Source organism: Spermophilus citellus (genome assembly GCF_964194105.1).
Source record: "Spermophilus citellus genome assembly, chromosome: 6".
Lineage (NCBI taxonomy): Eukaryota > Metazoa > Chordata > Mammalia > Rodentia > Sciuridae > Spermophilus > Spermophilus citellus.
Genome location: NC_138187.1, coordinates 15,229,474 through 15,251,519, shown reverse-complemented (window position 1 = coordinate 15,251,519; position 22,046 = coordinate 15,229,474). Strand labels below are relative to the sequence as shown.

Genomic DNA, 22,046 nt, shown 5'->3' with positions numbered 1-22,046 from the left:
AAAGCTCTAGCTACTAGATTGCAAACCTCTTCCCCCAAAAACAAACAGAAAGAAAAATATCAAATAAGCCCGAATGAGCTTGTGAGGTGATCCTGTGTTCAGCAAAAGAAATCTTAAAACTGTGAGCTTCCTAACTCTACCTGCAAACAGCAGCTGGAAACATGGTTTGTTATAAAAACAATACTCACTAAGCTTGCTAGACCTGGAAAATTAAAAATGATTTCTGGTCACCCCAAAACCATAGAGCTTTCTGGATCCATCCATACCTATGTGTATACTCTTTGAGTAGTACAAATGATAATTCATCTCCAATATCATCCTCCAACATGGCACCTGGAACATGAGACTGAATCATTGCTGAGATTTTTTCAACATCACAATGTGGTTCCCTCTGCATGACTATGTGATATCCAGCACCTGAGATAAACCATTTAGATGATCAAATGAAGATGCTTGCACTTTTTAATACCCTTGTGAGACCAAACTTGGCTTTCCAATTTATCTAGGTCTATAAGGAAGAAGACATGATGTGTTGCAGACATTAAGTAAGACCATAAGGAAGCTCACAACTGCAGCTTAGAAATGCTATTCTAAGAAATAAGATACTGAACAAATAATAGCTTTCTTTATAATTGCAAAAATTATAAAAATTATAAATTACAATGATTTAACGTATATTTGATACAACCAATATATGAAGAAAGGTCTTGTTATTTGGCTACTTATCACTCTTAAAACTAAAATCCTGATAAATACTCATTCAGCTATTACTAAAGCCCTGGGGATATAGTAATGAACAAAGCAGAGAAAAATTCACATCATCATCATCAGAGCTTACATTCTAGTCAAAGGAAATAATCAGCAAACAGAATAAACTGAAACATATGGTGGGTTGAAAATAACAAATGAATGGTCACTGTATCTGCCTTGTTGTTTCTTACTATGATGCTTTAAAAGCAAATAACAGATCTTGAGCATGGAACTCTCAGCTGAGCCTAGATTTATAATCTGTTTACATTAGAAAAGACTATAATTCCATTTTACAATTGAGGTACTTCACATCAGAGCATGAAGTGTTCTCTCCATTGTTTACTAAGTATAAGAACCAAAACTATTTTTGCTTAAGCTAAAAATTGATGTATAAAATTGTCATTTTCACCAGGTTTGGTGGTGTAGGCCTGTAATCCCAGTGACTTGGGAGGCCAAGGCAGGAGGATCCTAAATTCAAGGCAAGTCTCAGCAACTTTTAGCGTGGCCCTAAGCAATTTAGCAGGACCCTGTCTCCAAATAAAAAATAACAAAAAGGCTGGGAACATGGCTCAGTGATCAAATGCACCTGAGTTCAATCACTGGTATAAAAATTGAACATTGTCTGGAATCATGACACAATATGCTTTTATATTGTTTTGTCTTTTTATAAGAATCTGATCAATAGAAAATGCCTTCTTTTTCAGAAAGGTGAGTAGTTAGTGAGAACTCAGTGCTGACACCTACATGGAATTTCCCAGGCCAGCCAAGAAGTAAATTCAAATCCTAAGATTTTGATTAAAATATAAGAAATTCAGTTTTAGCAGATTTAAAATTTATCAGCTATCAGAAGGGATCTGAATGCCCTGGAGTATTATGCCACTTTAAAAATATGTAGTCACCTACTAAATACTGATTTGTGAATACTATGCAAAATTACTTTTATTTATTTATTTATATATTTTTAGTTGTAGTTAGAATACTTTTATTTTATTTATTGATCTTTATGTGGCACTGAGAATTGAACCCAGAGCCCCACACTCTACTGCTGAGCCAAACCCCAGCCCCTTAATGGTTTATTTTTAAAAGCACAGCTATTAAATAACCCAAGCATACCCAATTCAGATGTCATAAACCCAGTTTTGGATGTGAAACCCTTTAAAGACAATTGTTCAAACTCAAAAAACTGTAAGGTGATCATAAACTAAAGGGGTATCTAAAATGACTTTAGAAAAAAGTTTTTTTGATAAATCTGGGTCCCAGTTTTGCTGTCTTTTATAAAGGGAGGTTGTTATTTTGAATTCATATAAGATATACAAAACAGAAAGCATGATACCCAGAATAAAAGAGATAATTGCGAGCTGAATGAACCTCAAATATTAAATAAAAGTTCAAAATAATTTACCCTTAATTATCTTCATTTATATTCACATTATCTTATTTTGGAATCAAATTTCTATAATTTTATCTCTCAATAATACATTGTTTAATGTAACAATTTTATCTCCTGTCAAAGCTGTATACTTACCAAAGTCCAGAACTGCTTTATTTCACTTATATGATTATGATTTTTATTCTGTACTACATTCTTACTGTCTGTATATTTTAGCGTCATCTCACCATAATGCAGATTTGTCTTTCTCTCTTGCATGTTTTTCTTTTCTATTTGGCATTACAGACTGAACCTAGGGGTACTTTATCATACAGGTACACTCCCAGTCCTTTTAATTTTTTGAGACAAGGTCTTGCTAAGTTGCTGAAGCTGGCCTCAAACTTGTGATCCTCCTGCCCTAGCCTCCCATGTCACTAGGATTACAGACAATATACTACTGGCCACATACAGAAATGTTGATTGTGGTTTGGCAATTGAGAAACTAAGATCAGAGATGTCTAGTTTCTCTACTTTCTCTCCTCATCAGTCATATAAATCTATTTGAATACACAATTGAATTCCAGAGACAAAACGTCAATAGGTATAAAAAGGGACAAATAAGCATGACCTGTACAAGCTGATACAAATATTTACTGAAAGTATGTATTGAAAACAAGTAAGGAATATTAAGATTTCAAAGGACCTTAAAAATAATTATACTGCCATATTAGTGACTGTTGTATTCTGCTACCTTTCCTAACCTCTACTATCCCCCTTCCCCTCCCCTCCCATCTTCTCTCTCTACCCCATCTAAAAAATGGGAGTTCATAACCCACTTGATTCTAATGTATGAAATATGATATGTCAAGAGCTTTGTAATGTTGTGAACAACCAATAAAAAAAAGAAAAAAAAGAAAAAAATAATTATAATTCTTGAGGCTTAATTTGTACAACAGAAGATCATTAAAATTTGGGGTATACAGATAAAAATATAATGAAAATAATATTAAAATAATATTATTAAGGTGTCAATATCCTAAGAATGATCAAATGGAGAGAGACCATATATTTGTTTCAGGAACATAGAAGAGCCACAGCACTGCAGAGTGCCCATGGCCAGGATGGCAATGCGGTCACCCAGGGTGTCAGCTTCATCCATGTAGGGGGTGGTCACTAAGATGGTACGGTTGTGTTTATACTGCATAAGGAGATTCCAGGTGAGCCTCTTTGAGACTGGGTCCATGCCAGATGATGGTTCATCAAGTATGATCACCTAAAGGCCAGGAGAACAATTCCATGATCATTGATAACTGATGCTATGCCACCTGTGGGTTTACGTACTATTTGAGGGGAATATATTTAAACTAAGATATAAAATCTAGACCAAAATAGAGATAAACTTTAGGAAAATAATAATAATCCCAAACCAAGGGATAACAGCTGAGCTAATAATATAAACCCTTTTTGATTATCATTGAGAGGTTTCCTTTTAGATTCATAATATTTCTCAGGTCTTATGCAGCTGGATTTTCTATGCCAGCTGGCAGGAATGCATATTTAGTCCGCCACTTACCTCCCACTTTGTGTGCTCCCCCCACTTATCTTCCTTCTTTAATACCTTAGAGCCCCCTATAAGTGCTATAATGACGGAGAGTTTGCGCTTCGCTCCTTCACTCAGTGAGCATGAAAATGCATGTCGATTTTCTAGCAGATCAAAAATAGACAGCATATGGTCAATTTCCAAAGTATGCATGTTTCGTGGCATTCCTTTTATCTAAAAAGAAGAACCAGAATTTATATTGTGCATCCAATTTTATCCTAGAAAGTTCTCAGATCATTAACTTTTCTTACAGTTTTATAGAAATTTCTTGCAGATATATCCCTAGAAACATTTTACACCATTTCTTTCTTTTCTTTGAGACAGGGTCTCACTATGTTGCTCAGGCTGTTCTTGAACTCACGATCCTCCTGCTTTAGCCTCTGGAGTAGCTGGAATTATAGGCATGTATCACCATATCAGGCCCTAGTTTTATCCTAACATCAATAAAAATAGCATCTTCTTTTATTTGCCTCTATTTATATCTAAAGAAGAGTCCCTAAAACAAGAATTTTCAAAGCCTGGGATGTAGTTCAATGGTAGAGTATGTGATGATAGTACAGGCAAGGCCCTGAGTTCAATCCCCAGTGCAGAAAACAAAACAAAATGAAAAAAAAAAAAAAAGAATTCCCAGAACTTAGAAAGACATCTGAAGTTCATCAGCAGAGTGAGGAAAGAAAACATCTTTGGCTTCCAAGGTGTACTGGAGTAAACCTACACACCTTTTTATCTACCATTGATTCAAGACGAAAAGCAACATATATACAAAATATATTTAAAAATTCAGAGAAATTTAACAATAAGAAAATAACTAACACAAATTTAAATATGGACAAAAGTCATTAATAAACATTATATAAAAGAGAATACAGGGGGCCAGAATTGTGGCTCAGCGGTAGAGCACTTCCCTAGTATGTGTGAGGCACTAGGTTCGATCCCTGGCACCACATAAAAATAAACAAATAAAATAAAGGTATTGTGTCCATCTACAACTAAAAGAAAATTAAGAATGCAGGGACACCTAATAAGCACATAAAAGATATATCAACAAGATTAGACATTCATTAAATGAAAATTGAAATCATAATTAGAAATCACCACACACATATGTTTTTTAAAAAGTATTAACAATAGTAAATGTTGTCTAATGTGGTGCAACTGGAATTCTCATACATTGCTGGTGGGGTTGCAAATGATGCAGCCACCACAGAAAACAATTTGGCAGTTTCTTACAAAGTTAACATGGACTTTTCATATGATTCAGTAATCCTACTCTGAGAAAAATAAAAACTTATGTTCTACATTAAGAACAAAACAACTTTAGTCATAATCACCAACAGCTAGAAATCATCCAATTTGTCTTTAAATTGATATACCTTGGCAGACCAAATATCAAACACTACTCAGCAATTAAAAGAAACAAACCATACATACATATAACAGTATGGATGAAATTTAAAAGCAGTTACTCATTAAAAGAAGCCAATCTCAAATGTTACATATGGCATTGTAAGTGTAGTGGTGAAGGATAGATGAATGGGTACAAGCAGGGAAAGGGATGACAACAAAGAAATAGCATGTGGGAGTGTTTTGGGGTGATGAAACTGTTCTGTATCTGATTGCTGTGTTTGTTAAATGTGCTAACTTCTAACAGTTTAACATCTACACTTCCATGTTTATGATAGCAAGATCCATATCAGCCAAGAAATGGAAACAACCTAAGTGTCCTTCAAATAAGAAATAAAAAGTGTGGCCCAAATACACAATGGAATACTTCTTAGCCATAAAAATAATGAAATTCTGCTAGGCTTGGTGGTGCACTCCAGTAATTCCAGCAACTTGGGAGGCTGAGGCAGGAGGATCTAAAGTTCAAGAACAGCCTTGACAACTTAGACCTTCAGCAGCTTAGTGAGACCCTGTCTCAAAATAAAAAATAGAAAGGTCTATAAGATGTAACTTAGAGGTAAAGCACCCCGAGTTCAATCACCAAAACAAAAGAAAAGAAGTCTTATTATTTGTGGATAAAAATGGAAATCATTTTGTTAAGTGAACTCAGCCAGGCACAGAAAGACAAGTACTATGTGATCTTATTCACATGTAGAAAGTTGATTTCATGGAAGTTGAGAGTAGAATGGTGGCTCCAGAAGTTGAGGAGAGTAGAAGAATAGGAAGGGGTTGATCAATGAGCATCAAATTTAGTTAGACTGGAACCATAAATTCTGGTGCAGTAGGGTGACTATAGATAATGATAATCTACTATATATATTACAAAGCTAGAAAAAAGGATTTTGAATGTTTTTACTAGAAAGAAGTATGTTTAACTCAATTTAAACATTGCACAACATACATGTATTAAAACATCACAATGTGTAATTTTAATGTTTTTATGTAACAGTTAAAATAAATCAAATAATAGATCTACATATTAAGAGAAAAAATAAAATTTATCACATAGTTTTATAAAATATATCTCTGACTCACCACAGAGTAGAAAAAAAGGTGTTCTGCTAGTGTCAAGTCTTTAAATAACAAGTCATTCTGTGGGCAGAAGCCCAAGTTTTTTCGAATTTCAATCATGTTATCTGAAATGTCAAATCCATTAACAAAGGCCTCTCCTCTGGTAGGAGGATAACGACCTAGAATTATGTAGAAGACATACAAAAAGCTAATAAGCTTTGTTGAAAGAATATGATTAACACATTGCAAATTAGTTCCCCACATTCATAATCTATTTGTGGATTACTAAAAGAATTAGCACTATTTCCTGCAGAGGAATAGTGCAGAAAAATATACAAAGTTATATGAGGGTGATGGAATTAGCTCTCCTTAATTTTCTTTCTCTTTTGTTTATGTATACTAACTTTCTGCAAAGGGCATGGGATATGTTTGATAACAAAAATATTAAAATAATTTGTTACATTCTAATATATGAATACTGCAATCAGATAATAACCTCTGTGAATCATATTAAGTACTATGTAGATACTATGAAAAAACATAAAGATTGGGAAATGTGACATTTGTCATTTAATTCATTTATCCTACTTAAAAATACTACTAAAATATACTTTTTAAAAGTATATTAAAAATATACTCCAAAGTAGAAAACTGTATTCAAAGATGCCTATCCTTAGATAACTAATTTGAAAGAAGACAAATGCTCAACAAAAAGAAAATAACTACAGTATATGAATATGAAAGATTGCTAACACTACATGGACATTGAAAGACATGTAAATATGCCTGTTAGAAACTATATGGATGACATAAGCATAAGGAAATTTTAGTATGAAATTATCTTCTGAAGAGCAAAATGCAAACTATCATGTTACACAGTAACATTAATGAAATATTCACTTTTATTAATAATTAATAATAAGCTTGTGTACAGAATTTAGAACTTTGTTGTCGTTAGGTTCATTCTTTCCCATATCATTACACAAACTCTTGCATTTTTAAGAATAAAATGACAGCTCAAGGAAGTCTAAGTACCTGTTTCTCTACAGAAAAATAAAAGCCAGAGCCCTCCCAAACAAACAACTTTGTTCAGAATTCCAGAAAATAAAAGGTTTACAGCAACCAAAGAAACTCAAGAAAAAGGTGACTGAAACATGAAAAAAATTCTCCTTTAAATTTCTTCTTGCCCTCCCTGCTTGGTAGTAATCTCGAAGACAGTAGTCTGCATTCCTGATAAGGGTTCCAGGTTCTAGAAAGATCACACACGGGAGACCTAGTTCTAAGGGAACTATGTTAATTTATTTTGCCCTGCTGAGGATTGCTGAAGGACTGAGCAAAAGTCTTTGCTTTGTTTCAACTAAGCTGGAACTCTCTCAAGATGGATAGGTGGGGGGCATTTTTAAAGGCAAATGGACAAGCTGCTACAACCTGGGGCAGAAGACAACAGCTGGCTGGCAGTCACCACAGCCCCTCCCCAACCTCAGCACAGAATGAGTGGATGAAACACTGCATTTACAAGCTTATCTAAGGGAAAAGAGTTGGATCATGTATCCAACACTCCGACTTTCCCAGAGGATACACAGAGGACAGGATTCTAAGTGCTGAAGGGACACTGCATAAGCTAGTCATCTGGGGGCCAGTGAGATGGTGATTTGGAAAGGCAGTTGCCATAGCCCCTCTCTTTGGCTCATCACAGAACAAGTGGATGAAACAAACACTTTCAATCAATTCTTTCAATATCTGCCTTTTGAATAGTTTAATCCTTTGACATTAAAAGTAATTACTTGTAAGAGAGGAATTCCTTCTGTCATTTTGCTGTTTGTTTTGTGTTTGTCCCATCTTTCCTACATTACTGCCTTAATTTTTCTTTAGTTTTAGCTTTTTCTAAAGAGATGTTCTGATTCCCTTCTTATTTGTAATCACAAATACACATAAATTTTAAGAAATGCAATAAATTTAATTGTTTACTCTCTTTTTTTTTTTTTTTTGGTGAAGTACTGGGGATTGAACACATACCCTCACACATGCTAGGCAAGTGCTGTACCACGAGCTACACTCCCCATCCTTTAATTTAATTTCTTCAGTTTACTATAATTTAGTCTCTTCCCCAATAGCATGAAAATGAATAGCAAACAAAAAATATGGTAATATTTGCTTTTATATTTGCTAAATGTTATGCTAATGAACTCCTTCAGTGCTTTTCTGGATATGTCTTAATTTCTCTATTACTTTTAAAGGGCATTTTAAATATGTCACCCCCAATATCTGCTAGTCTCAATAGTTTCTGATGAGAAATAATCTATTAAACTATTAAAAATCCTGAGTATATAAAAAGTTGCTTCTCTTTTCACTCCTTTTAAATTTCTCTTTTCACAGTATGATTGCAGTATCTGTGAACTCTTCTGAGTTTATGCAGTTGGAATATTCAATAAGCTTCACGGATACGTTGTTAATCAAATCTGGAGTTTTTGACTGTTATCTTCTAGTTCTCAGCCACTTTTGTTTTTTGCTCTCTTTGTACAACTCCCACATACATATGTCTTGGATCCTTTAACTTTTGTCACTCTTCTTTGTCTTTTAAACTTTTTGTTCCTCAGACTAGATAATCTGTTGTCTCATCTTCAAGTTAGCTGATTTTTCATTCTGCATGCGTAACACTGGTGTTGAGATCCTCTAATAAACTTTCATTTCCTTCACTGTATTTCTTAGTTCCAGGAGTTCTGTTTGGTTCCTTTTTATAATTGCTTTTTCTTCATTGGCATTCTCATTTAAGTTTTAAAAAAATTATCCTAGATTTTTCTCTACAGTTTCCATTGAGATAGCTAATTTAAGGATTTGTTTGTAGGTTCTTTCTATGGACTTCCTTCTTCAGGACTTCTTTCTGCCGATTTATTTTATTCCTCTGAATGGACCATATTTTCCTATTTGTCTACCTTGTGTTTTTTTCCTTGCTGTTGTTTTGATTTTTGTGGTGCTGGGAATAGAATCCAGGGTCTCATACAAACTATGCAAGAGCTTTATCACTGGGCTACATCCATCCCCAGTCCTACTTTGTGATTTTTCTATTGAAAACGGGGAATTTGAATATTATAATATAGTAATTATGGAAATCAATTCCCTCCTTTGACCAGTTTGTTGGGGGAAAATCATACCACTCACACAGACTGCGGAAACAAGCAGGGGTTTTCTCTCATATCAAATAAAGTAGACTTCAAACTAAAGCCATTCAAAAAGTATAAAGAAGGACACTACATACTGCTCAAGGGAACCATACACCAACAATACTTGACAATTATAAATATTTATGCCCCCAAACAACAAAGCAGCTATGTTCATCAAACAAACTGTTATCAACTTCAAGAGTCAATATATCACACAATAATTTGAGGTGACTTTAACACACCTCTTTCATCACTAGATAGATCTTCCAAACAAAAGCTGAACAAAGAAACTATAGAACTTAATAATACAATCAATAATTTAGACTTAATTGACATATATAGAATATTCCAACCTTTAATGAGAGAACATACTTTTTTCTCAGCAGCACATGGATCCTTCTCTAAATCAGACCATATACTATGTCACAAAGTGACTCTTAGCAAATATAAAAAAAAGTAGGTGAATGAAATCTCTGAGACACTAAGAAAGTAGTTCTAAGAAGAAAGTTCATTGCATGGAGTTCATTCCTTAAAAGAAGAAAAAGTCAACAAATAAATGACTTAATACTACATCTCAAAGCCCTAGAAAAAGAACAAATCAACACAAAAAGCAGAAGACAGGAAATAATTAAAATTGGAGCTGAAATCAATGAAATTGAAACAAAAGAAACAACTGAAAAAAAACTAACAGAACAAAAAGTTGGTTCTTTGAAAAAAGTATAAGTAAATAAATAAAATTGACAGATCTTTAGCCATGCTAAAGAGAAGGAGAGAAAACTCAAATCACTAACATACATGATGAAAAGGAAATATCAATTGATTTATGACTGTTAATTCTGTATGCTATTACTTTGCTGAATTCATTTATGAGTTCTACAAATTTTGTGGTGGTTTTTTTTGTCTTCTAAATATATAATCACATCATCAGAGAATACAGCTAGTTTTAACTCTTCTTTTTCTGTTCACATCCCTTTTATTTCATTCCTTTGCCTAGTTGTTCTGGCTAGAGATTTGAGTACTATATTAAATAGAAGTGGTGAAAGTGGGCATCCCTGTCCTGTTCCTCTTTTTAGAAGGAATGCTTTCAGTTTTTATCCATTTAAAATGATGTTGGTCTTGAGTTTGTCACATATAGCTTATATCCCCAATTATTCTAGTGTTTTAATCATGAATGGATGCTATATTTTGTCAAATGCTTTTCTGCATCCATTGAGATAATCATGTGATTCCTGTCTTTCAGATAATTAATAAATCTCCATTTCTTTTAGGTTGGTTACTGGAGAGTAATTTGATTTGATTATATCATACTTTCTGGATTCTTCATCTTTCTTTTTCTTTTGTTTTGAGTGGTGCTGGGGATCAAACACAGGGCCTTATATATGCGTGGCAAGCGTTTTACTAATGAGCTACACCCCAAGCCCCCAGTGCTTTATGTTCTTTGTATGGTTGCACGACTGTCTACACATCTGATGAAAACATGCCTTTTCCAATTCTCATAGAGCAACACACAGAAGTAGGATGATTTTCCTTTGTACTTAGCTATCCCAGACATGAAGACTACCAGTTATTCAGTACTTTCTATGAAAAAAGAAGGAAACTGGCCCTGTGGGGACTGCACTCAAAGGCTGTGGAAAAGACTCCATTCACATCATTCTTTCCTTTATGGAGGAAGAGCCTCAGTTCTGCACCTATTGCCATTCTTGAAGAGTAGCTCTGCCCATAAGAGGATTCCTACTTCTTCCTCCTTGTTCCTAGTTATCTCCTAAGCTCTAGGAATCTCTCAGCACTCCATAAGAGGTGATACAGAAACTGGCTCTTTGGGGACATACTAAAAGGCTGGGGATAATACACTTGACTTCTCTCCCTCTCCCTTGGTGAAGCAGTTTTGGTTCTACACTTTTCCTCAATCTTGCATGACATTATCTACTGTAGGAGAATATCTACCCTTGCTTTATAATTCCTAACTAACTCAGGTATATGAACTTTACTGTCCTTTCAGCACTCTAATAAGGCAAGATAGAAACTGGACCCTCAGATGATATTCTAAGAGGTTTGGGACAAGACTCTGTTTCCTTCTCTTCCTCCTCTTTGGAGAAGCATCCTTAGTTTAGTGCCCTTTCTCAATCTCTCAGATTAGTGAAGGCTGTCCTGCATCTGTCCCTTATCTTTTGTTCTTAGATGTCACAGATGCCCCAGCTCTAACATACTTTAAGCCTTTGGTATGAGGTGAAACAGTAATTAGTCCTCTAGGGAGTACACTAAAAGTTCAGGAAGCTGGGTGGCCATGTGCACTCTCCATTCTCTCCTCCCTCACTCTCTAAGGGAGAAGTTATAGGTCAAAATGATCTAGTTTGTGAGCTAAACTTCCTTGAAGACTTACATGGGAAAAGTAAATTTGTTCTATTTACCTGTATCAGTACAACTTTTCTCATATGTATGTTTGTTCAGAATGCTACATGACTTAACTGGATTCTGAATTTCCCATATAAATATTTTGATGCAAATATGATGGTTATTTTAGTGATACTGGGGGATCAAGAACAAGGACTCAACAGCAAAAATCAATGATGTTCACTCAGATGGAATCTGACCTTTACTCTGGATAGAGGTGAATACATACCTGTAAGAACAGACAAAGCTGTGGTCTTTCCTGCCCCATTATGTCCCAGAAGAATAGTGACCTGCCCCTCATATACATTCAAAGACAAATCCTTTACTGCTGCTTTGCCACTGAATTCCTATGGGATAAAAGAAATAATAATGTCATCTATCATTATCACTTTTTAAAGTTAAACACAACCCCTATCCTTCAAAGAAACATCAAATATCATCAAACTCATGTTACCAATAAAGGATGATGTTGTGAACTAGGAACAATATTTTTAGGTGAATTAACTTCAGAAGAATGAAATGGACCCTTTGTTACACCATACACAGAAATCAACTCAAAATGGATTAAAGATCTCCATATTAAATCTGAAACTCTAAAATTCCAAGACAAAACCTCCTTGATGCTGGTTATCAGGAATTATTTTTGGATATGATCCTGAAAGTAAGGCAACAAAAGCAAAAATAGACACATGGGATTGCATCAAATCAGGAAGCTTCTGCAAAGCAAAGGAAACTTCAGGGTGAAAAGGCAAACTATTAATAAGGGGTTAATTCCCCCAAACTATAAAGAACTCATATAAAGCAGCAGTTAAAAGAATACAAAGGACTCAATTAAATATGGGTAAAGAACTAAAATAGACATTTCTCCAAAGAAGACACAAAAATGGCCATCAGATGTATAAAAAGTCACTCAATATCACTAACCATAAGGACAATGCAAATCACAGCTACAATGAGACATTACCTTATACCCGTTAGGATGGCTAATATCACACACACACACACACACACACACACACATACACACAAATAACAAATGTTGGCAAGTTTTTGGAAAACACTGGGATTATTTACTTTCAATGGGAATGTAAATAGTCTAGCCACTGTGGAAAATAGTTTGCAGGTTCCTAAAAGAAATTAAAATAGATCTATCATGTGATCCAAGTTAACTGACCTCTGGGAATTAAAACCAGGATCTCAAAGAGATAGCTAAATTACTACATTCATTGCAAGTACATGTGCACAATCACTGCAGCATTATTTATAATAGCTAAGATATGGAAGCAACAATTTTTGACAAACAAAAGATAAAGAAATGTGGTATCATATAATGGAACATTATTCAATCTTAAAAAGAAGGAAATTTTCCATATGCAAAAACATGGACAGACCTGAAAAACATTATGCTAATAGAAATAAGACTGTCAAAGAGAAACAAATACCTCATGATTGCTCTACCAGGAGGCTCCTAAAATAGTAATAAATACACAAATACAGACAATAGACTGGTAGTTATCAGGGCTAAGGAGAGGGGAATATAGGAAGAAGTTGTTCAATGGGTATAAAGCTACAGTTGTATGAAATAAGTAAGTTTCAGGGATCTGCTTTACAATATAGTGCCTGTTGTTAACATTAAGATATCATGCACTTAAAAACGTATTAAGGCTGGGTGCAGTGGTGCACTCCTATAATCCCAGCAGCTCAGGAGGTTGAAGTGGGAGGATCACCAAAGCCAGCCTCAGCAAAAGCAAGGCACTAAGCAGCTCAGTGAGACCCTGTCTCTAAATAAAATATAAAACAGGGCTGGGGATGTTGCTCAGTAGTCAATTGCCCTGAGTTCAATCCCCATATCCTCCCCCCAACAAAAAAAGTATTAAGAAGAAAGATATCATGTTAAGTGTTCTTACCACAAAAACAAGGAAAAATAAAACTCAAAGGGACACAAGGAAGTTTTTTAATATGCTTACTAACTGGATTGTGGTGATAATAACACAAGTGTAGACACAGGTCCAAACTTGTAAAATTGTACAATTAATTTTGTGAACTTTTTTGGTAGGCCAATTATACCTCAATAAATCAGGAGGAAAAAAAACATGTCAGCCTAAAATCCAAAAAGCCCATGATTTTCAAGAATTCAACTAAATGAACCTAAAAATCTGCCTGTCTAATACGTCTATAAGTAAACTTACTGACAAATCCTAACCAGAAAGCAATGAGGGAAGGTAATTCTGGAGAAGGCAGCTCTTGGGTTCTCTTTTTCAATGTAGGAGAATCTGTTGAGAGGCATCCAGGGACTGTGTGTGGACCTTTTCAGCACTGAAGCCAGTGAATAGTAAAATCTGGTATCGGGGAACTTCCAATGGCAATCCTGCTAGTTAAGATTGTCCATATTAATGTGAATTTCTATTTGACTCTGCCAAAAAGGTCCCACACAGCATCAGAGATGGTGTAAACTGCTGTTGCCACCTACTCACACAGACTCCCAGAGATGGGTAGAGCTTCCCAAGATGCCAATCAATATGTTGACTGCAAGACAATATGAAGCAAGACTCCACCCCTGAAACCTTATCCCTGCCTTTGATGTATCCCCTTAAATAAACCGTGGGAGCCATTTTTTAGTTGTTTAGCTCCTGCTCCTGTGTGGACTGAATCTATCAGATGCTCCATGCTTTTTAAAACTAATTCTGACTTTGTCTTATTTCTTCACTAATTATTTCAGACTTTATTTTCTCAGGTGGCTTATCCCCTCTTATGCAAGAAAAATTACCCTGGTAAGGTGCTGGAGGCATCACAATAAAAAACCTTAGCAAGAGGTGGTAGTATTACCAAATTGACAAGAAACCTCCAGGATAGTACACCTCCTTAAGCTTAGGTTTCTCAAGAGTAGTAGCATTGACATTTTGGGCTAAAAATTCCTTTGCTGGGGCTGGGGATGTGGCTCAAGTGGTAGCGTGCTCGCCTGGCATGTGTGAGGCACTGGGTTCGATTCTCAGCACCACATAAAAATAAAATAAAGATATTGTGTCTACCTAAAACCAAAAAGTAAATATTAAAAAAATCCTTTGCTGCAGTGGGGTGTCCTGTGCCTTACAGACTGTTTTGTAGCACTCTTGTCTATACTTTCTAGATGCCAATATTACTCCTTTATGCACCTTTCCCCTTCCCTGGTTGTAAACCAAAATAGCTGTAGATTTTGTCAAATGTCCTCAGGGTTGGAGGGGGGACATCATCACAGTGAAAACCAATGCTCTAGCCAAATTAATTGTCTTCCATAAATTCAATTACATACTTATATAGATGCTGAGGGTATTATAACGTGTTTCAGTCACCATTCCTCCTCTAACATGTAGCTCTGCATCTCTAAATACCCCTCAAAAACATATATAAATATTTGATAAATATCTCAAACTAACATCTAAAAATCTGAAGTATCTACTCTCATCTATACTTCAATATATCATATCATAATTATCCTCTCAAAATATACTCTTCAACAGTACTAACTCAGTAAATGGCCTCCAAATTCACCTAGATGTACAAACAAACCAGAAACCTATACATAATCCTGCCCCTTTCCATTGCAATAAATCACTAATTAATTGACATGAGTCTGGCTATTCATTTATTCATGAGGAAACTAGGTGCTGGACAAAGAAGATTAGAGGGAAAAGTCTTTGATGCTTTCATAGGGCCAGAAAATGGTGCCTATTACGCCAGCCAGACTGTAAAATTGCAGAATTAAAAGGACACTAGGTAGATTCCAAAAAAAGGTCTTGCCTCAAAACTGAGGAATAATTTACTGTAGATCAAGCAAAGCAGACATGAAGAATCAAGCTGTTTCCAAGTAATTTCACTGTTTCTATAAATAAAGATCAAGAGTATTTAATGAAATACAAAAATGCCCAGTACCCCAAAGAGTATAGATTCAAGATCAAAAGACCCAAAGGACAAGGAAACTACTTCCAAATAAAATCATAACTACATTGCATAAAACCAGTGATAAGTGTTTTGAAAAGTGCCACAAAAAACATGTTAGGGGGGAAAAATAAGGACTATAAAATATTTTTTATTAGAAACAATCCATTTGGAAAGACAGTGGAGAAACATCTTTAACCTAAAATTCTATAACCAATGAAAATATCATTTGAAAAAGATGAAATAGTTTCATATTCTCCCACCATACCTCAATGTTACTATTGCACCAAATTAATTTTATTCACATAAATTACAAAATAAATGGCTGTTGCCAAGCCCACCAGAAAACAGTCAAAAAATGCCCAACAGAGATACAAATAAGACAAAATGTATCTACATTTATATAATAATGTAAATGTAAGTGTATCTATATTTATATAATAATCATTGTTCCAACCAAGCTTTGCCTCTGAGAGTAGAACTACACTGAGGATGACTCAAATTAAACTAGCTATCTCACTTGTTTTCTTGGAAAACAAGTTATAAACAATCCCAATGTGCAGTATTTGGCTTTCAATACCTGAAGGAAAAAGAGATCTTTGAAATAATACCTTATGCAAATGTTTGATCTGGATACCTGCTACCAAATTAATAGGTTCAGCCTCAAAATTGTTGCTTCTCTGAGTTCCTCCATGGCTTTCAATGTTTTTTTCCTCTATAATTCTCGGTTTTCCAAACCAGTATGAGCGCTACAAAGAAAGTTAAGATGTAATCACATAAATGAGCATTAAGAAATGAAGCCCTCTATCTGAACAGACTTATAAAAAATAAAATGATCAATAATATCCCTACAAAGAAAAGTCCAGAACTCTATGGTTTCATCGGTGAATTATGCTAAATATTTAAAGAGGAATTAACAATTTTTCCAGCCCTTCCAAAAATATTAAGAGGGAACACTTCTTAACTGAGTCTACAAGATAAGCATCATTCTGACATCAAAGTCATAAAAAGACAACACAAGAAAGGAAAAATCCAGAAAGGATTTTTAAGATACTTATGAATATAGATGTAAAAATCTTCAACAAAATACCAGCAAGCTGAATCCAGTAGCCTATTAAAATGATTACACTCCATTACAAAGTGATATTTATCCCAGGGATGCAGGAATGATTCCAACCTACAAAAATAAATCAATCTAATACACCACACTAACAGAACAAAATGAAAACAAAATGCCATGCGATCATTTCAACTGATACATAATAAAAATACCCAGAAAACCAGGAACCGAAAGAAGAAAATTTTCTTAAAATAATAAAGGGCATTTATGAAAAACACAAAAGAAACCTATAGTAACATAATACTCAATGGTATAAGATTTAAAGTTTTCCCTTTAAAATTAGGAACAATAGAACAGTAACTGCTTTCATACCTGATATTTATCATTGTACTGGAAGTTGTAGCCAGAGCAACGAAGCAAGAAGAAAATAAATAAAATCCATCCAAACTGAAAGAAGTAAAACTACTTAAAGATAGCATGATCTTATATGCAAAAAATCCTAATACTACTATAGGAGCTAACAAACTCAGTAAAAATACAGTGTATAAGATCAACATGTAAATATATACCAGGATGAATAATTCAAAAAGAAAATTAATTCCATTTACAAAATAGGATCCAAGAATAAAACACTGAGGAGTAAAGTTAATCCAGGGAGATAAAAGACTATATACTGAAAAGCATAAAGCCTTGATGAAAGAACTGAAGACTAAAATAAATAGAAAATTCATGAATTTGAGAATTGAATATTTTACATATGGTAACACTAGCTAAGTCAATAGTGCAATCCCTACCAAAGTTCCAATGGCCATTTAAAAAAATTTGTTTAATTTAGTTTCACATGACAGTACAATGATCTTGACATATCATACATTTGAATCAGATGGGATATAATTTCTCATTTTTCTGAGTATACAGGTTGCAGAATCACATTGGTCATGCAGTCACATATATACACACAGTAATAATAATGTCGTTTCATTCTACTATCCTTCCTATCTCCCCAACCCCTCCCCTCCCATTTTTGCAGAAACAGAAAACCTGATCCTCAACTCAAAGTTGAAGGACCTCTTAATGAACAAAACAATCTTGAAAATGAAGAACAAAGGTGAATGAGTCACATTTTCTGATTTCAAAACTTACAATATGGATACTAAGCATCATAGTGGAATAAAGATACCAACAGAATAAAGCTAAAGGTCAAGAAATAAACCCATACACATATGAACAACTGATTTTCATCAAGAGTGCCAACATTATTCAATAGGGAAGTGAACAGTTACTTCAGAGAGTGGTGTTGGGGCAATCAGTACACCCATGTGCAAAAGAAGCTAGACTGCTACCTCACATTGTACCCAAAAACTGACTCAAAATGAATTAATGGTCTAAATATAAGAGCAAAAACAATCAAATTCTTGGGAGAAAACACAAGGATAAATCTTCACGATTCTGGAATTTACAATGTCTTCTTAGAAATAATACCAGTGGAATCTATTTTGATATAATTAAAAAGAACCAATAAAAATCTCATTTTAATGTTAATCTACTAATAATGATCCAAATAAAGCCAAAAGAAAGAAAGAAAAAAAAGAAATAATACCAGATATACAAGCAACAAAGTAAAAAATGTATAAATTGAATTTCATCAAAATGAAGAACTTTTGGGATAGGAATGTGACACAGTGGTAGAGCACTTGCCTAGCACACACACGAGGCCCTGGTTTCCATCCCCAGCACCAACAAAACAAAACACTGGGTTAAAGGACACTTTGAAAACAACATATATGCCCACCAATTGTGGAATGGTAAAAGAATTGCTCCAAATACATAGTGAAATATTACTCAGTCATACAAAGGAATTATGCTATACCATGGATAAACCTAAAAAGCATTAGGCTAAGTAAAAGTAGTAGACACAAAAGGTCAATTACTGTATGATTATATTTATATGAAATATCTCAAAGAAGTCAATCCACAGATAAAGCAGATTAGTGGTTACTAGGGGCTTGGAATAGGAAAAAATGGGGGTAATTCCCTCATGGGTCAGGCTTTTATTTCTGTGGAATGAAAATTTATGGAATTTTGTATAGATGATGGTTGCACATTGTGAATGTAAACTGTGAATATGCTAAGTGCCACTACCTCTATTCTCTTTCAATGGTTAGTTTTATTTATATGAATTTCACCTTAATTAAAAAATTTTAAATAAGAATAAGAAGCAAAGATTTCTGAGAACTGGAAAACACTTTGGCTTGGTTCACTTTGTGAGATGGAGAAAGTTATAGCATACTTTCAGAGACTGTATTTTGCAGCAAAGTTATCTACAATTTGAAGCAAAAGCTGTTAAAATGCAATGTTCAAGACAAAGTGACAAAATGCAATTCTGAAAAATGACATCACAATCAATGCCTGTCTATTACAAAAGGCCTCTTCATTGTACCATATATTACCTAGTATTGGTAAGGAAATGTGGAGGACAAGATGCAGGTGCTTTCCTACTCGAAGTAGTTCAGCTACTAAAAGGAAGCAAGAGGTGAAAAACTAGGATACAGGAAGTACAAAAAGTCCTCTCCTCACTAGGATCTAAGATAATTTAGATGAGAATTCCCTTTGTAGACTTTTATGTTTCCTCAAACTGCAGTCTTATCCACTATTTATCATTTGGGTGCAGAAAGGTTATAGTACTTACAGTTTTAATGTAGAGGTTCTGCATAAGATGTTGTGCAAATAGGAAGCTTTAAGATTATATTAAGAAAGGGCTAGCATTTGAGTATGGGTGGTATATAGTTGAGGAAGATTCTGCCCTTAACATTTTATTTGATTATAAATATTATGCAATAGGATCATGAGGACTATGGACTTTTGCAACACTAAAACTCACCAGAAGGAAAAAGTACCATGGTTGGGGCACGCCACTCTGCCCAGGAAAGACAGTTTCTACATACCAGGTAACAAGGCCATATAAAAAAGCATCAAGTAAAAGCATTCCCAACATATAGCCAAAGATGAGGTTATCATCAAGACTTGCTGGTTTCCAAAGGTTATGCCATTTAACACCAATCTCTGAAATAAAAAGAGATATTTATCATAGATGAATGCTCTGTGATTAAAATTGCAAAGAAATAAGTTTGATTTTCTAAATTTTGCCACTGTGACTTATCTGCTATTAACACTTCATTCAGAAAAAGATGGAATTTGAAACAGTGGGTTTCTCCCTCCTCTCATCAAAACCTTAAAAAATAAAAAGAAATGACTGAAACAAAATAAATAACTGAAACAAAAATAAGAAATAAGAGAAGAGTCAGGGGAAAAGCAAACCTATTAGATGCTGTCCCTTTATTCTTCTCATGCTAAATTCTCTTTGAAATAACCATGAAGATATACAAATTTGGAAAAATATTCAACAGTACTAAGAGATGAATACTGATTACAGAGTAGAAGAAAAAAAAAAGTAGTTCTGCTTAGCTATAGCACAGATGGAAAGGGAAAAAAAGCAAGCAAAAGAAACCAAGAAATTCTATTCTATTCTACCTTTTCTATCTCCAGACACAGGACAGCACAAGGAGAAGCATTAGGGCTTGCAATGAACTGCTCCTTCAAAGAGGCAAGACATAAAAATGATAATGGCCTGTAAAACTTATCTGCCCTTCAAATTTATCCTTCTTTTTCTGTAGACAATCACTTTGAGAAGAACTTCTATAAATCTTATGTCTTTCAGAAAAAGGAAATAGTCTGAGAAAAAAGCATTTATGGGCTGGGGTGGAGCACTTGCCTAGCATGTGTGAGACACTGGATTCAATTCTCAGCACCACATTTAAATAAAGGTCCACTGACAACAAAAAAGTATTTTTTTAAAAAAGCATTTAGTAGAATTAAAAATGATCATCAAAATAAAGCCATTCTAAGAGGCAATAAGCAGTAATTTAGAAACCACAGCAGGGACAAAAAAAGACAGAACACAGACTTCAGGAAGTTTTCCATACTTGAGAAATCCTCCCACCCTATACCCTGCACACAATAGGTGTTCCTGAAAGATAAAATTTATTATAAAAGAAACAATAAGTAAATAATGTAAAATAAGCAATTGTGATAAAAATAACATTTAGAAAACTAAGTTTTCTAAAACTAAGAACACAACCTCTTTCAGAACAAACCAATGAAATATCACATCTAGATAAATTAATGTGAGCTTTTAAATGCTTCATTTAAAAAGTAAGAATTATACAATCATCCACAAATAAAGTTATATGTATGTCTCCATACATATGACCATATATATATTTTTTTTCATTCTTCTGTCTGGCTACTCATTTGGAGGTTTTATTCACAAATGAGAAAATTAAGTATCCTCAATTAAATCGATTAATCAATAAATACTACAAAAATCCCACTAAATTCCAACAGGATTTTTCACAGAACTAGACAAAGTGACCCTAAGTGGAAACCACAGTAACAAGAGTAACTGAAAAATAGCAAGGTAGGACAAGAAACATATTAAGACTTGATACAAATAAAGAGATTTATATATATATGAGAATATGATGTAAAAAAAGATGGAACTCGAGACCAGTAGAGAACAACAAACTATTCAATAAATGATTGTAATAGCTTGATTTTCATATTAAAAAACCTTATCTTTTTTTAAAATTTTAGATGAACACAATACCTTTATTTTATTTATTTATTTATTTTTATGTGATGCTGAGAATGGAGCCCAGTGCCTCACATATGCTAGGCAAATGCTCTAACACTGAGCCACAACACCAGCACTGTTCGGTTCTTATCTCACAACAGAAAAATTAAATCTATGTTTAACAAAAAGCCAAATATAAAAAATATTTTAAAAGTTTAGAAGTATAGTAGTATTATATTTGTGACTCTGGGTATGGAAGAATGGCTTGCTCAAACTAAAAAGTCTTTTCTCAGCAAAAGAAACAATAAGAGAGGTAAATAGGGAGCCTACATCATGGGAACAAATTTTTACTCCTCACACTTCAGATAGAGCCCTAATATCCAGAGTATATAAAGAACTCAAAAAATTAGACAATAAGATAACAAATAACCCAATCAACAAATGGGCCAAGGACCCAAACAGACACTTCTCAGAGGAGGACATACAATCAATCAACAAGTACATGAAAAAATGCTCACCATCTCTAGCAGTCAGAGAAATGCAAATCAAAACCACCCTAAGATATCATCTCACTCCAGTAAGATTGGCAGCCATTATGAAGTCGAACAACAACAAGTGCTGGCGAGGATGTGGGGAAAAGGGTACACTTGTACATTGTTGGTGGGACTGCAAATTGGTGCAGCCAATTTGGAAAGCAGTATGGAGATTTCTTG

General features: G+C 34.3%; 1 protein-coding gene across 1 annotated transcript in view; it reads right to left on the bottom strand.

Moving 5' to 3' along the window:
• The window catches only part of LOC308652314 (phospholipid-transporting ATPase ABCA3-like), a gene marked incomplete at both ends in the record, with an annotated part of 148,403 nt that overhangs the window by 80,488 nt on the left and 45,869 nt on the right, over positions 1-22,046 (bottom strand). Inside the window, 7 exons of the mRNA XM_081300061.1 lie at positions 267-417; positions 3,182-3,392; positions 3,738-3,893; positions 6,198-6,352; positions 11,955-12,072; positions 16,252-16,389; positions 19,582-19,763. Of these exons, the coding sequence (XP_081156187.1) occupies positions 267-417; positions 3,182-3,392; positions 3,738-3,893; positions 6,198-6,352; positions 11,955-12,072; positions 16,252-16,389; positions 19,582-19,763 (1,111 nt within the window). The remainder of the gene's footprint in view (positions 1-266; positions 418-3,181; positions 3,393-3,737; positions 3,894-6,197; positions 6,353-11,954; positions 12,073-16,251; positions 16,390-19,581; positions 19,764-22,046) is intronic.